This window comes from Lichenostomus cassidix, chromosome 1Aa (assembly GCF_008360975.1).
Source record: "Lichenostomus cassidix isolate B80296 chromosome 1Aa, HeHo_3.0, whole genome shotgun sequence".
Taxonomy (NCBI): domain Eukaryota; kingdom Metazoa; phylum Chordata; class Aves; order Passeriformes; family Meliphagidae; genus Lichenostomus; species Lichenostomus cassidix.
Window position 1 is genome coordinate 41,557,560 of NC_139480.1, and position 16,816 is coordinate 41,574,375.

Genomic DNA, 16,816 nt, shown 5'->3' on the forward strand with positions numbered 1-16,816 from the left:
TCATAATAAAATATCACTCCTTCCTGTGTTCAGAAATGGAGCTCAACAAGAGGTCATAAAGAAGGACAGTGAAATGGACATGAAAGTGAAATATCAAAGGTATTTGGAAGACCAGCATTTCATATGTTGTTTTTTGGGGCTTAGCAAGTGACAAACTTTACTTCTAAGTAGAGAAAGCAAGAGTTATAATCACAGTGAGAACCTGAAATCGAAGCACAAAATTGAGGAACTTAGGACAAACCCCAGACATTTTCAGTATCACTGGTAATTCACAAAGTCTTTGGCCCTAGGTTATTATGTAGTCTGAAATTTCCAAGAGTACTCAGGTAAAAGAAAATCAAATTATCAAGCAGCCTGTCTGGCATGACATTTAGAATCTCCACTACACTATTACTGCAGACACAGTCTGATTTCTATAAAGAAGATTTCCCCCAAGCGTTCTCACAACAGCTGAACAGAAACAAAAAAAGCATGTTCATGTTCTCTGGAAGATGCCACTTCAGACTTCTGAAGAACTCATCATTGTTTCCCAATTTTGTATTTGTTCTTTCCTAGTTCCCCACTTCCTCTTACAAGAGCAAAGTTCTACACTTGAGTAACTCCTTGAACATGCATTTGCTTTCACTCTGAACCAAGCCATATACAGCCAACTAAATATAGTCCCTTTAATCTCCTTAACATTCACAGAGAAGCTAATTTAGTTTAACCTGAGTTCTATCAAGGAGAATCTTATTAGGCACCCAACTTAAGGGAAAGAGGAAGCTCTCTATCTTGGGAGACAAAAAATCCCCACAAGTGTTCAGGTCCTAGGATACACCAAAACACTACTTGTCAGAGACTTCTGCTTTTAGAGTTATAAACACTGGCAGAATATCTATATAAACTATAATCCTCTCCGTATCTCCTGCAGCAGCTGGTTCTGCGCTTGTTTCCTTCTCTTTCCCCTGTAAGGGGAAGAGCAAAGGATGGCAACTGTTTCACACTAATCCCTGCAAGTGTTGCAGGTCAGCTTTTACTCCTCCATATCATGCTTGAGCTAGAAACTAACTTAGAACTTTCAATTCTTCTTGTAACAATTTTTTCTAACTTGTGAAGAAACTCGCTACTTTTTTTCAAGTTTCAAGAAGGGTCAGAATTGCAAAGTACTTGTGGGTTAAGACAGGACAAAAAGACTTCAATCCCAGTTCCTGCACAGAGCACAAATTTCAACAATTGCCTATTTAGTTTGAAGGTTCCTGAGATTCCTAAACATATTTCTCTATGACTTTCCATTATTCTCTCATAGTCCTCTGATTAAAAAGTATATTTTGGTTTATATTTCCTTTTTTTTGGTGCTAGTGCCAAGAAGTCCCAGACTCAGTCCCATTCAAAAGACTTCACAATGGTTTAATGAAAATTTTCGCTGTCAGTGAAGCTCAGTCCTGAACATGCCTCGTGAGCACTACTATGGAAACATTTCTGCTTAACATTTCAAAGCTTTGATTCTCAGGAGAAAGGCTAAGGTTAGATAAGAGACTTTATAATAAAGAAGACAGCCCATTTCACTCCTCACAGAAGGGCTCCAATATATGCTCAGTTACAAGCCCTCATCTCTCCAAAAAGAAAGGTTAAAGAGAAGTGCATTGAGGATTTGCCTTGGGTATGCCTCCGAGCATTCAAAACTTCCAGCTCTGAAGAAAAGGAGTGGCAGAAGAAGCTGTCTGCTCATTTTTTTAATCAGAATCAGTCTCATATATGCTTAAGTTATCACAAGCTCAGCAGTATGAAATACCTAAGCTTTTCCCCTTCAGGTGTTATAGAAGAGCACCCTATAAGGGGCACTTTCTCTGTCACATGCAGAACTAGATACTTATTAGGTTGAACTACATAATAACTTGTGTGCCATAAAGAACTATTTGTTACTGGACATAGGTGAACCTTGAAGTTACACAAGATGACAGTTTAACTATTTATACACTGTCTGCATGGCTGGCTAAGAATTGCAAACTTTCCAAACTCCAATTGATCAATGAGATCTGAAGTTTAATTTAAAAAAATCCATGTGACAAGTTAGTAGTAGTGGGGCACTCTCAGGTCACTTCACCTAAGTTGATTATTTTTTTCCCTGAGAAATCTACAGGAGGTATGAGTTTTTAAAAATGATTTCTAGCTTCGGATAACTAGAACATGTTTTCTTTCAGTAACATTCAAAAGTTCACTCCACTCCATTCCTCCCCCACCACGGTATTTAAGATTATTATGCCTACTTTTCTTTTCCTTCTTCTCTTTTTCCTTTTCCTTCTCCTCATCATCTCCTCCAGCCCCAAGTAAGGTAAAGATGATTCCAGTCTGAGAGTTCACACCCACAGCAGTAACCACCATTCTTCCAGAGCCTTCCATCACGTGTGTCCCTGAAAGATTGAATTGGATTTTCCACTGAGACTTGAGCAGTTGTATAGCAGAGTACCAAGTACTTTGAGGAAATAATTTCTCAAACTTGACATTGACAAAACTGTGAGATGTGTGTAGGTACCGTTGTGTTCCCCTAAATCTTTAACTGCCAAAGCAGTATGAAAAGCAAACCCATAAGCACCTACACAAAATGTTTGTCAGTTTTCAGGGTCTGGTCACTCCAACAAAGTTTTGTACTTGTTGCACCGGTTTGGGATACTTTTAGGAATCAACCTAGATAAAATACAATTCGCTTGTTTTAACCTCAAAATTTTAAATAACCAGTTTACCCCAGAAACAAACCCCTTGCTTCAAAAATTGTCAAACACTACACACCTGACAGCAGCATAGGATCTCTGTCCAGAGATTTCTTAACATGGTCAGATTCTCCAGTCAGCGAGCTTTCATCAATTTTGAGGTCATTTCCTTGAATGAGTACACCATCAGCCGGTAAAAGGTCACCTACGAGAGATCACTGGGTATGTTGACTGCAGTTCCTTTTTTAAAAATAAAAGAAAGTTCAACTTTAAAAATATGTTTACCATATTTCACTTGTGCAATATCTCCAACAATTATGTCAGCTACTGGTATTTGGATGACTTGGCCACCTCTGATGACTGTGAATTTCTGTTCTTGTTCAATTCGGCTCTGCAATCCCCGAAATTGTTTCTCTTTACTCCAGTCATTGAAAGCTGTTACTAATACCACACAAACTACAGATAGGAGGATTGCTGCTCCTTCAATCCAACCTGCTTCAGATTCCTCCTCTTCTTCACCAACATTTACTGATCCACATACTGCAGAAAACAGGTTTTAGATTTAAGAAAGTTCACAAAGATATTTCAACAATGAAGAAAAGTTTTGGCAAACAGAAATAACTAATAGTTGCTACACATTTCCTGTGTCAGCCTTCTCTGAAATTTTAACTTTATTTTCCATTAGGGTAACACACAAAGAAGCTAAAGAACCTGAAATCTAGAGCAACTTGAGGAAGTTAAACCACCCTGCTTATCTGAACATAAGAAGTTGATATAGAGAAATTTACCTCTCTGTATTATCTTGTTAAATGATGGCATAAGAATGCCAGACTGGTTAACAACCTTGTGCTTTCTCAACATATCCCACTTTACATTGGTCTTAACAAGCCAAGTATCATTGCAAAAGTTCAGTTAAACAAAGGCCCAATCCCTTTATTTTCTCTTTAGAAGTATAATCATAGCTTCATTTCTTAAATTAGAAAGTTACTAGTGTCATATTGCAAATCAAGGAAAATTTAGGACTTGCTGACTCCCCAAAGAAAGTCCATGACTGCAAATTATAAACTGCTTAAGTATTTGAAAAGCTAAAATAAAAAAAACCACTCGCACAGAGACTGAACTTAAAACAAGTCCTTTTTCCCACTGCTTGCAATTTACCTTTGGTCAGAATAATAACAGATCATGACCAAGGAAATCTTATGTTGCCCTTTTAAGGCAAGCTAGAGTTTTAGTAATGTGCTCTCAATAAGGAACAATAAGCTGCTTTTCCACTGACTTACTGTCTCCCATCAGATTTACAGTACAGGCATGTTGGACCAGAAAAGTCAGTAGTATAATAAAGGTAGATAGCTACTTTTTTAAAAGTTTACTTACATGATTCATTTCCTCCTGGAGGCTGGTAAAAAGAAAGGCCCAAGGATACTACGGCTGCAATTTCTAATATAATTAGTGTAACGTCCTGTAGTGCTTCCCATACTAACTGAAGAAATGTTTTTGGCTTTTTAGGAGGTATAAAGTTCTTCCCAAAAACTGCTTCTCTCCTTTCTATATCTGCTGGATTTCCACTTAAACCTATTTAACAATAAGACAAAGTTAGTGACATTTACATGCATTTCGCGCTCACATTAGTGCCTGAGGTTTCCCACTCATGGAATGGAACCAAGCCCCACTCCACATTTCAGTAACAATACCAAAAAAGCCATATCTCAAATATAACTACATAAGTAATACCCTTAAATCAGAGTCACTATAGAAAGCCAGCTATATTTCTAATTCTCACCTTGCCAAAATAAAGTTGATGGTCTACCTGCTTAATATGTCACTTAATATGACATAGGAACAGAGTAATAATAGCACACATACCTTTGTTCAAAGTAAACAAGTTTGCAAGACAAGATCATTAGTAGAGTTACTACTACTGAGACTGAGTAGCACCATAAAGCTTTAGCAAGACCACAGCCCGTGAAGGCAGCTCTGGTTCCCACTGTAGGGATTCTGTATTCAGAGACAACATCCTAGGATCCTAAAAGTAATGTAACATTTATAATGAGATATTTATTATAATTAATAATATAACTATTATAATTATCATATTAGCATATTAATTTATTATATAAAATACTAGTAAAAGTTGTTGAAGCTCTGCAGGCATCATGTGGAAAGATGCAACCACTTTATGATGCTGCTTCCACCTGGAGTGGTGGTAGTTATTTGCTCTTCTAAAGCTTCACTTTCCACCTTCTCTCACACAGAGAGCCCATGTTTAGCACTGTGCAGGGTCTGTCACCTCAGTTTTGCACCTATCTTTACTCTGAAATGGCATATTTGAGTCCTCCTCTGTCTCAATTCTTGTACCATCCTTAAGGGACACTAGCAGACAAGAGTGAGGGCCCTACATGAAAGGCTACTGCATGTTTCAAGAGCCTGCCAAGACCTTAAAACTAAAGGAATACCAAATATTTTCAGTGCAACGTCATGCACTCAAGGTCTTCGGTGAGCACACATCCTGCTTACTCCTCTTAGAAGTTTCCAGTTGACCAGCCCACCATTCAGAATTTGCTTATTTTTCAGAGCAAAATTGCCCAATTTCTACTTATGTTCAGAGCAAAGGTCTGGACACTTCAGCCATATTGCCCCCAAGGTTATGATCTGCACCTGTTTAAAGTCAACTATTTTCTTAGTGGCAATTTCTGTAGCAGCTAGCCCAAGTGCTTAGTGATAAAGGCATTGCAAACACGCTAGGTATTCAATAAGAACAGTGGTCACTGCAGCCAGCTTTCATAATATGGGGGGTATTTAACACCTCTAACAGACACTTCCCAGAATCATCACATATTTCAAGACACTTTGAAAAGACTACTGAACTGCAAAGCTCAGTTTCAAATGCTAACAACTGCTATGTAATCACTTAACTGGAAAGCAAATTATGTGCAGATCTTTTCAAAAGTGAAACAAATTAAACATGCTCTGTGTATATAATAGATTTATTCTAACACTCTTTAATTCACCTTGAATTCATGTTTTTGAGGGTTTAATATAAGGGAGAAACTGTACTCATTAGCCAACCCCTACACTTCTTGCAGTTCAAGCTTTACGGTGCTTACCTTCACTCTCAACTCTAAGAGCACAGCAAGACTATTTTCAAAATTAAGCTATAAATTACAGGATCTACAGAAACTCAGGACAGAATGGCCATTCCAAAAGTCTGGGCCATATTGCTATTTTTCAATAGATACCACTTTGCTTTTAACATGGCAGAGTTTAGAAATTTATGTAAATAATGTCAGCAACATCCCTTTCTTCCTCCCTTCGCAGGGTACCACAGTGCAGAACCATATACAGCAGTATATAGAAGTATACAGCAAAGGTCTTTGAAGAGTAAAAACGTTTCCCAATGAGGCTATATAAAGTACAAGCTACAATCAGAACCACTTAGTGAAGATTAGTAAATAAGCCTAGCAAAGACAAAAACCATTTGTATTTTTAGTATGCACCATAATACACCATGCACTATTACTGAATTTGCTACATTTATCACACAGCTGGCAATTTCACAGTTCATAATCTACAGTCCTGAGGTCAAAACTACTGTCATTATATTCTTCATTGTATGTCTTCACCAGGGTAATTTATGTTATTAGGGGTTAAGTTTGAAAAATATTCAGTGAGGTACTAGTTAATGCTTCATATACAAATTTTATTAGAAATAAGTTACTACACAATCAAAATTATGTAAACCTGTGGAAATATCTATATCTGCCCAGAATATAAGAAAGACTTTTGCTACTAAAAATATGTCAAATATTCATTTTGCACATTTGTATACATGTAAGCAGTAAAGTCTGCCCAGTGTCCTTTTTTTTTAAGTAATACTGATAAAGGACTGTTCCCATTTCTCATTTCAGATCAGATAGGTTTGATCCAAATTTTGCCTGAAAACAGACACTGCTTTACATTGTCAACAACTTCACAGCAAGAAACTGAACAAGCTGAACTCATCCACTGTGTACCATGTCAGAACTACCTGTACTTTTCCTGTGAAGTCAATGGTAATTCAATAGTGATAAGAGTTTTGTGTCATAAAGCATCTGATTAGGAAAAAGTGTCATAGGGCCTTGCAGGTATACACACAAGATTTTAGAGAGCTAGAATTAATGTAACACATAACAGTTTTCTGCACAGATCTTGCCTAGATTTTTTTTCCAGTATTGTCTCCTTTTCTATACTTACAGCTTGAATTTGACAAAAGCTGAGATCTAGTTCTACCTTTACAAGAGCTCTCCAGTACTACCTCTGAAAAATTTATAGCAGCTTGCCTGAGAGGCTGATTCTCTAAAATTTCATGTGGTGATTTAAAGCAAAAATGAGACCTCTGTTGGACACTGTTCTACCTCATCTTAATTAACCTTTTCTGAGCCAGTTAACATGTTCAGCTGTTGAGGCTTTGGTGTGTTTATGAGCTTCTCTCATACTAAAAAAAAAAAAAAGATGGTGCCCTTTTATCAAGTCAGTAACTGTATTTAAGTCATTGCAGTGTATATCTAAATGTCAAATCCTTTTGAAAGGGAAAGGCCTTGATCACACAGCCCTCAGTACAGCACAATCAAACTGCAGGAAAGGGCATCCAACCCTTTTGAGTTTTAGTACGCTGACACTCATCACTCGCATGTTTAACCTGTGTGTTTGCTACTTTGAGAGATGAAGTGAATCCTGCAGTACTCAAGGGATTTGGTCCTTAGAGCATCGTGGCTATCTAAAATTGTATGCCTGCTTAGCTTGTGGCAGTAATGGACCTTTAACCTTGCAGATCACTGTATAACAGGATTCAACTCTTGGTTCAATTCCTGATTGCAGAAAACTATATCCCTTGTCTCTGAGAAAGGAAACTGCCTTACAATACTATGCAACAGGTCAACAGGATAAGAGAGCCTATTGCTCCTATCTGAGATGTGTTACACTGCTTATGCACTGCAGTGCTTCACACACATGCACTGTACTTTACAATTGCCAAGGAACAGAAGTTTGTACTCCTCAGGTTTTACAAACTTCTTCATCCTGAAATTGGTCTGCTCCCATTCACTGGTAGTTCAGCCATGTCAGCTGGCTACTTTCAGTTTGGTAAGAGGAACCAGCTCATGTACTGATAATTTCAGGAGTCTGGAAATCAGGAGTCTGGCCTCAAAAGCAGATCAAGCCAAAACATGCTAAATGCAGATGTACCCAGAGGTACCTTACGGCATTAGTAGGCTCTTCTTGGTCCAAGAAGACAAATCTTTCCATCGCATTTCTGAAGAACAGAAAGCAACGGCTCTCCGGGATTAAGACAGCAGGTACTTTACTGCCACCAATATGACACCACATTGGTTAAAAGCTATGTGAGTCCTTAAATGCAGAGACACCACAATTTGCCAAAATCTTGATTTTGGTAATTCTCAATCACTCTCAACAGCAGGACTTCACAAAATGTTTCAGTAATGTTTTTACATATTTTCATCTAACTACAGTTTACTGTAAATACTACAATATGTAGATACTACAGTACCTGACACAGTATGATTTGCATCTTTCACAAATACACTTAGGAGCTTTCATTTACATTGGATGAAAGCAGTAAAAGACAGCCAGGTCTTAAGGAGAACAGGAAGGTTCTCAAGAGGGAGACTTGATAAATTTATTTACTCATTTCTTCACATTTGTACCATCTATCTTGGAGTTATAACTTTAGAAAGTAAAAGCATCATGTAGTCACACTTTACAGAATGCCACTAAGTCCAACATGGCAAAGACTCCATAAAAGATGCTTATTTCTAGAGAATAAGATCGGGTAATCACTTTGCAAACCTTCTACTAAGAGTGACAGTACATGTTAATGCTTCAAGCTATATTGATAGTTATTTTGCATAGCTCAAACAGAATCTGCAGAAATACTGTAGATTTAAAAACTAGATCCTGCTATTAAGAATTCAATGTAGCACAAATAGAAAACATGTAACCAGTTTCAAAAATTGCTGCATTAGCAAATGCAAGAACTAGGTAGCCACACAGAAGCATTAATAAGCCCTGCATTAGACTTTTAAAACCTTGGACTCTACAACAGCACAATCTGAATTGTGAACTATAGGTCATATGAACTGTTCAGAAAACTTATGCTTCCACAGTGAGTTGAACACTGCTATGCTGCATTGCTGTTTTATATGTGGATATCTGCATCAATGAACTTTGGAACCAAGTGCAACTTCACCATTAATACAACACCTCACATGCAGTTAGACCAACTGAGAAAACCTCTTGCTTACTTACTACCATGAAATATCTGTGTCTCAGAGGAACAAGAAGCAATATTTTATTGTAATAAATACTTTTACAAACTTTGTTCTATTTTAAAAAATAATTTGCTGACTACGGCTTTTCTTAAATGGAGTTTCCTCAGTAATAGTGTTAAAATTGACTTACCTTCATTTGGTGAAGTTTTCAACTTTGCACAGATGCCATGTACATCACCATAGCATTCCTGTATTTTTTGCAGAGCATCTGCAGCTCGAAGCTCCATAAGAGAACGGAGCTCTGCAAGAGTAACTCCAAAATCTCCATGATTAGCTTCTTTTACAGCGTTTTTTACGCCACTATATGCAACTGAGTTGTTTGCCATGTCACCCATGATGCATGCAGTCTTTAGTGCAGATAGTTTCCAGTAAGGAACAAGACTTCAACTTAAAATATTTCCAGAAGGAAAATAAATCCTTTGGGTATGAAGACAGTCAGGAGAGCAGACACATCACCCAAGCAAGAGACCCCGTCTGGAGAGATATCTTTGAGGTTGTCCCATGGTGCGTTCTGTTCCCCAAGCCAAAAGGCATGTACAATCTAGGGAGAGAGTAAATACACATTCAGTTACATAACAGTTATACTGAAATGCATTCTAAGACAACCCTTACTCTTTGCACTGAGGTTATAGGACAAATTTCTTTTTAATTTCCTATAATATTTTTACTTTGTATTCCACTGGCAAGAGTGACAAGGGACAAAATGGATGTTTCCCATCCCAAAACAACCTTACATTACTGTATTTCCTTAAATCATTAACCTTTTAACAACTGTTGCCTTTAACACTGGTATTTTCCTTCATATGCCCATATGGTTCACCATCAAGCAGCAACCTTTAAAAACACCTAAAATTAAACCTGTTGCCAGGGAAATGGAGCTTGTAGCATTCACAAGTGATGTCACATGGGAAAAGAACACACTCAAGTTGAAAATCCTTATTTTCCAATGACGCTCTAACCTCAGAGTTTGCAAAAAGCAAGCTTTAGTGTGTTCCCATTAATTCATTTGTGCAAACCTCAAGAAAAACAACTTCAACGCTAAGCTAGCCCACACAAAGTACTTTTGTCCTTTAAGTAGGATTATATCTTCACGCAGACCTAGGTCTTAATAAATTTTTCACATCCATACAGTTTCAGCCCCACTTCAGCCCATTTCATCACAACTCCAGCCTTCCACAGTATCTCCATTTAATTATTTAAACAGAGGGAAAAATTGCACAATACCACCTTCCTACAGAAGGAATAAGGAGACAGAGAGCAGCTCTTCAGTCTGATTATCAATGCATTGTAGCTGGGAAATTACCATCTAGCCACAGGACTCTGAACTTGCACAGGCATTCTATATATAATCCCCGCTCAGCTGACACATCTTGCACGTACACATATCCACACCACAGTGCAGTGCACACACAAACTCTTCATGCCTATTTGAAGACTTACTGTGTGCCAAAAATAGGCATCTGATCATGTAAGTCAGCTTTATTGACATAATGGAGCACGATGAGCATGTGTAACAATGTATTCTCCCATAAAACATTATGACTGCCAGGCTCAGATGAGTAATAACTTGGACACTTCCAGGTCAACAAGACCCTCAGGTGTCACAAGCCTGGGAAAGGCAAATAGTTATCAGTGACTGCATTGCTTTACAAAGGCAAAGCATCAGCAAAGGAAAGATTTCTACCTACTGCCCTGCCAGGTTAGAGGACTGTTTGGCTGAACTGCTGAGTCTATACTGAAGTAAAGTAAAAGCACCTAATTACCAGAAATTTAAGGCCTTGCTTCCAGGAAAGACCCAGATCTCTGCTCTGGAAATAATCAGTTTCAGCTATATGAAAGCTACCATTTAAAGCACCATGCCATGGTACTTCATTTGCACTGGGAACAAACACTGACACTGTAAGCCCCTGAACTGATGTCACCCAGCCACAAATGACAGTCTCACCTCTGGCAGAACTACAACTTCTACAACTGCTCTTCTCTTCCCATCATGGGAGATTCTGAGAAAAGCATTGTCTATGGCTGTTTTCCAGAGAGTGACAAAAAACATAAAGCAATCAATATTCATACGCATAAAACATTCAACATTCTGTAACATCAACAAAGAATTTAAAAATTACTTTAAAATCTTAATTGTTTTCTCTGTTGCAGGAAAATGTTACAACAGTTGAAGTGCCCATGGTGATGGTGTTAGCCTGTGTGCCAGGGTGTAGTTGTGATTAAGACTCTCATGTGTTCTGTTAGAATATCCTGCAAGTGAAGAGATTCATACAAACCATGCATGAAAGAGTTTTCATTAAAGACACACCACATTGTTATCTCATGCCCAAAAGCTGGATGTTGTTGTCCAGCTGGTAGCCCAGAAGGATTTATCAGCTGGCATCTGATCATAAGCTATGACAGTATAACAAGAAGCAGATCAGGCAAATGAGTTTGTATAGCTATGGAGAAGATGCTGCAGCAGCTAATTAGGCAAAAATAGACCAAGCAGAAGGCCCCACAACCAATTACATCAAACTTGATTCAATTTTAATTAAGAAGAGCTCTGTTCAAGCCTCTAGCAGGAGCCTTGTACTTGATGCCCAAATACACCCAAATCCAAGAGACAAGGATAGGAAAAGCCACAGTTCTACTCACTGCTCACTTGCCATTGAAAAGTTTTGAGACTCTCTCTCCATACAGAGGCATATTGAGTGGGCAAGACTTTCATATGCATGTAAATTTAAGGGCAGTAACACTGCTTAATCCTAACTCAATGTGCTTTGCACCCCAGTTCTAGCCTCTCTATGCATCTATATCAATTTTTACTAATAAGTAATAATCCAGTGAATAGTCATTACTAAGTTTATACTGAAGGGGGTTCTCATATGCTCCAAAATGGCATCCTAACATAGCAGTGGGCCCTTGGGGTTCACAGGCACTTTTAATAGGCATGCATTAACACTACAAAAACAGTGCAGTTCTACAGACCAGCTCTAGTAGTCATAAAAAATATTTGGCGCATCCATATCAGGAAAGAACTGTGGAAAACTGAAAGGAACAGTGTGAAGACTTCAAATTATGAATACTGAGCAAGTGCAGCTTTGCTCCAAATGACAAAACATTGATAAAACATCATCAATTGTTACACAAAATCAAACCAGGATCTGCTTCAGTAGCCCTTTTTTACTAGACATTTCAACAGAAAGCACAATAGCCTCTTGTCATATAGGTACAGAATGGACTCAGTTTAAGATAAATTTTTCTGTGGGAATCAGCAAAGAAACTTTCTTTAAGAAATATCCTTAATACAGTTTTGATGTAAAATCTCGCAACATCCAATCACTTCCTGTTACAGCAAGTTCCAACAGTCCACTTTCGTAATATCAGCGGTGATGCATAATGAAACCATTAACAGTACAATTCAGTAGCATAAGTGTATTCTTAAGCTACACAGAAAATCCAATAGTATTTCTCTTCTCTGCTAATGAAATATTTAATTTGTTTTTACCAGTGCTCCAGTTTTCAATTATTGCATCAGCCATTTGAAATAATTGAATAGTATGAGCTCTAAAGTACTACAGTTTGAAGCAACTCACCTTAAACTTCCAATCTGTTAATCTCTCAAATTCTAAATTCAAGAAACAGTTATCAAGCTAAAACTCATTTATATACCACTGCTGAAATTCCAGCCTTTTTAAAGTTTAATTCAGTTGAAGTTATGTGTTAGATATATCAACTTTTGGATGATCCCTTGTTTACACATCACTGAGACTAGGAATAACTTTAAAAGCTATTCTTTATCACACTCAAGTGGCTAAAAAACTTGAACTGCAGAGGCATCTTTCAGTAGCAGCACATAATCTCAAAGGTAGGATTCAGATACTTATGTAAATCTCTCCAAGAAGACATTGCTGCTCTTTGGCTGTAGTATCTTCACTGGCACGTCCTGTCATTGTAGATGCTTATGAGGAGTACTGTGGCTCAACTTCCTTACCCAAATCAAATTACTATGTATTGCTAAGGGAGTGTGCTTTGTTACCCAACAAAGACATTAATTCAAAACCATAACCCATGAAACAAAGGTTAGATAATTTTGCCATTGTTGGAAGTTCAACAACCTCGTAAGCCAACCTGTAGCTGGACTGGAGAAAGGAAAAACTCTAAACAGAAGTCTACATGTAGAGATGCTTCCAAAGCATGAAGAGACTATAGATTACTTCTCTATTTAGTGCCACCAGAACATTCTGTGGTGACCAAGCTAGAAGCTGCAACCTGTGTTCCTGTGACGACACTTTATACAGAGATGCACATTAACTTCCTGCCCCTAAAAGCTGCTACTATCAAGGCATTTTTGAATGTTTATTATGCTTCAGCAAGGCCTCCAGAAAAAATCCTTCACAGGTGAAAGTATTTCATAATTAGTGATTTAGTATTCAGTGATACCCTCCATTTAAAGGAAAACTATAATCCCTGTTCTACAGCCATTAAAATTAAGGCTGCCTTGAAGAGATAGTTTGTTGGGGCTATTCACTGACAATGGTGAACAGCAGAGCTTAAAAGTGGCACAATTATTATTGCCCAGATGCACAGGACCTAGCATACCTTAGAGCCCTATCCAAGCTTTTCCTATGATCACATTTACATTTAATACTTGCTCACTAACCTACAAGGAAATGCAATTTTCTTAACCAATATTAAAACACTTAAGCAAACTCATACTCAAGAGTCAAAGCTCCAGAAATTATAGCTCCTGTGTCATTCGATTTAATTTATACTTCTTCTTGAACAGTATGCATTCAGATATTGAGCATTAGCTGGTTCTAGCATTTGACCTTCAACAACACACTAAAACTGGGCACTGTAATATAGGAAAGGGCTTGCAATGTGATTATCTCAGGAAAGCCTTTGTTTAATCTAATTAGTTCAATGAATACCAGACAGATCTGCATACCAAGAGGTTGTTGTTATAAAAACTGTCCCCATATGTTTCAGTTGTCATGCCTTTTAACCTGCTTACAGCTTTTAATATACTGAAAAAATATAATATGCTTTTGCATTCTTTAGTTTGGGTATGCTTCACAGCTTCAAGCCATCACATAACATTGCAGGGGTGGGGGGAAGAAAGAAGAGGAAGTCATCTGTAATGTTATTGTAATGGAAAGTAACTGTAACTGAGAAAGTAACCTGGGAATCACACAGAAAATGACTGAGGTCTTCTGCTCTGCAGGGTCAGCCTTCTTACTGTGGGAGACATGCTCCCACCTATTTGACAGGCCACAGAAGCTCACCAGCTATTTCACAAGAAATATGAATGAAAGCTAATGAAGCAAAAGTTTAAGAGGACAGTAGCCATTTACAAGTCACTACTTCATAATTGAAAATGTGCTTAACTGAACAAATAGGAGTTAAATCATTTCAGTGCCATGCTATTCTTTTAGTGCAAGCATCTCAAGACAGCCTGGTTTATGAAGAGACAAGTACAAGCAGACGGAAGAACTAAGAGGGAAAGGGCACAAAGCTATTAGCATACAATCTTCAGCCTTAAATATGCCCAACAGTGTTACAATGACAAGTTTCAGTTATTACAGCTTAAGTGCTATAAATGGTAAATTCATTAAAGGTCACGACTTTTGCTTAGTTTTTAAAGAGAAATCTGATTTCATTCTGAAGCCTAATCTCCTGGGAAGCAGATGTACTTACCTATGTGAAATAAAAACTGGTCTAGATTCTACATTGGAACTAAACACTGTATTGTCCCTGCTCATTGAAGGGAAGCTGGACAAGATGACATTTAAAGGACCTTTCCAACACAAATTATTCTGTGATATATAGAACTTAATCTAAAGGATTGCTGCTGCCTACTGTGATTGACACTTGTAGTAACAGTTTCATCCATTGGTGTTTTCTTTCACTTAAAACCCCAAATTTACCTCTTATTGAAATGATGGCTAACAAATTAGGACTTCAGTAGTCCGGAGTCAGTTTGGTAGTATTAAAAAGTAGCAGTGTTCACACACAGATTTCTGCATCGTTTTTTATGAAAAGTTTAAACTAATCATTAGCTTTCTGAGGTAACTAAATAGATATTACTAATCCAACAATAGACAGATTGATACAACAAGAAGGGCTTCAGAAACACCTATTAACATTTTCAAGGACCATCAGACTTTGAGACATACTGGAAAGCCCCAGAGGACAAAACTACTGTGATCATCATTACAGAAAGCATCAAGTGTCCCATGTGTTTGAAATACTAGGATTTCATAGTCTGCTATTTCATATTACATTCCTGGATTGTCCACAAGAAACAAAACACTTTAAGAAAATAACGTGTGAAAGCACCAACTTTTTAACCACTTAAAAACACTTTTCTGCAGTCCACAGCTCTAATGAACACTCAGGCAGCTTCTTCCTTCTCCACCCACAGGCCCTGAAGCTTCCTCCTCCGTACTTCCTTTTCCTAGGCTCATCTACTTTCTGCTCTGTGATAGCACCTTAAACAGAGAGGTACAATCGAGAGGACTGTTTGCAGTACAAGGTTGTTCCATTTCAAGACTATAATCCCAGTGAAAAAAGTTCACTCTGTCCCATCCAGAATAATTTTGAGTATGTTTAAGTACCTAAAATTCATTTACTGTGTGTCAGCTTCCTCATCTAACTTGAGGGGAGTGAAGCTGCCAAAATTTGGACTAAGGCTGAAGGCAATCCTACTGCTGTTTAAAATGAAAGAAAAAAAAAAGTGCTTGCCCAGTGGTAATCAATATTTTCCTTTCCTTTAGATCCTTCGAGTCCTAAGTACGATGACTGAGGATTTCAAGCCTCTTAATCCTGCAGTTTGGGATAATTATGCTGTAAACCAAGTTCTATTAACAGATCTGTCATATTAATAGCTTAATGTATAAACCCAGAAGTGTGCCTTTTTTTTTTTTAGAATGTAGTAAAGTCATCCATTGACAAATATTCACACTAATGATTTGAAAACAACTTACCACGCTTTTGTCATCAACATTTATCAAACCATATCGACAAAAATGACAAGACAAAGCTGAACTCTTTCAAAAAAAAGATAGGGTGGTAGCATGGCAACCTACACACTAAAATTATGCATCATAAGGCTGCAACAGAGTTTACTGACATTCCCAAAATGTTCTGGTCACAAACCCTGACAGGTGTCTGTTAAATGAGGCATATGACATCACTATAAGTAAAGGTAAAGTGAGATGGTACCAAATTTCATCTGACAGAGATGGAATCGGATTCTGGGATTTCAGTTACTTGTTGCATTTAAAGCTCAGTGCATGCCTGTAAGCAATGCATCCAGCTGGTCGTTTCTGGCTGTAATTATGACTCGCAGCAAACTACCAACTGACTTCACTTATTCCTACAAGTATATTACTTGTCTCGAGAAATCTTTTCACCTTTTTTTCACTGAACTTATATTTATCATTTTGTCCTGATTTGAAGACTCTCCATTTTTTCCTTTCAGCAAGTATTCTTTTATGCTAGTATCCATTTTAGCAGAGCAGTATGCTTTTAACTGTGACCATGTGTCATGAAACCCAAGAGGTGTAAAAAGCTCTTTAGATTTATGAGTCTTCAGGCAAATGGCAAAAGTCCATTCTTACCTGATTTTTTGTTTTATTCAGAAAACTTCAAGAGAATTTTAAAATTAGCCTTAAAACTACTAGGAAATGCCTATGAGATTAAGCCTAATGACTTCCATAAAGTAACCCTGCATATGACCAATTCCTTTCCATCAGGGCAGTAAAATTAACTTAGCTTAAGTTTTAAGGCTTTTCATCCTACTTTGGACTAGTTTACTTC

At 37.6% G+C, this 16,816-nt stretch overlaps 1 protein-coding gene across 8 annotated transcripts in view; it reads right to left on the minus strand.

Moving 5' to 3' along the window:
- ATP2B1 (ATPase plasma membrane Ca2+ transporting 1) overlaps positions 1-16,816 on the minus strand; it is a 59,949-nt gene that overhangs the window by 24,116 nt on the left and 19,017 nt on the right. For all 8 annotated transcript variants that reach the window (XM_085046334.1, XM_085046363.1, XM_085046354.1 and 5 more), the window contains exons 2-6: positions 9,141-9,551; positions 4,062-4,259; positions 2,973-3,227; positions 2,767-2,892; positions 2,247-2,390 (exon numbers count right to left, since the gene is read on the minus strand). In XM_085046334.1, the coding sequence (XP_084902460.1) occupies positions 2,247-2,390; positions 2,767-2,892; positions 2,973-3,227; positions 4,062-4,259; positions 9,141-9,345 (928 nt within the window). In that variant the 5' untranslated portion in view covers positions 9,346-9,551. The remainder of the gene's footprint in view (positions 1-2,246; positions 2,391-2,766; positions 2,893-2,972; positions 3,228-4,061; positions 4,260-9,140; positions 9,552-16,816) is intronic.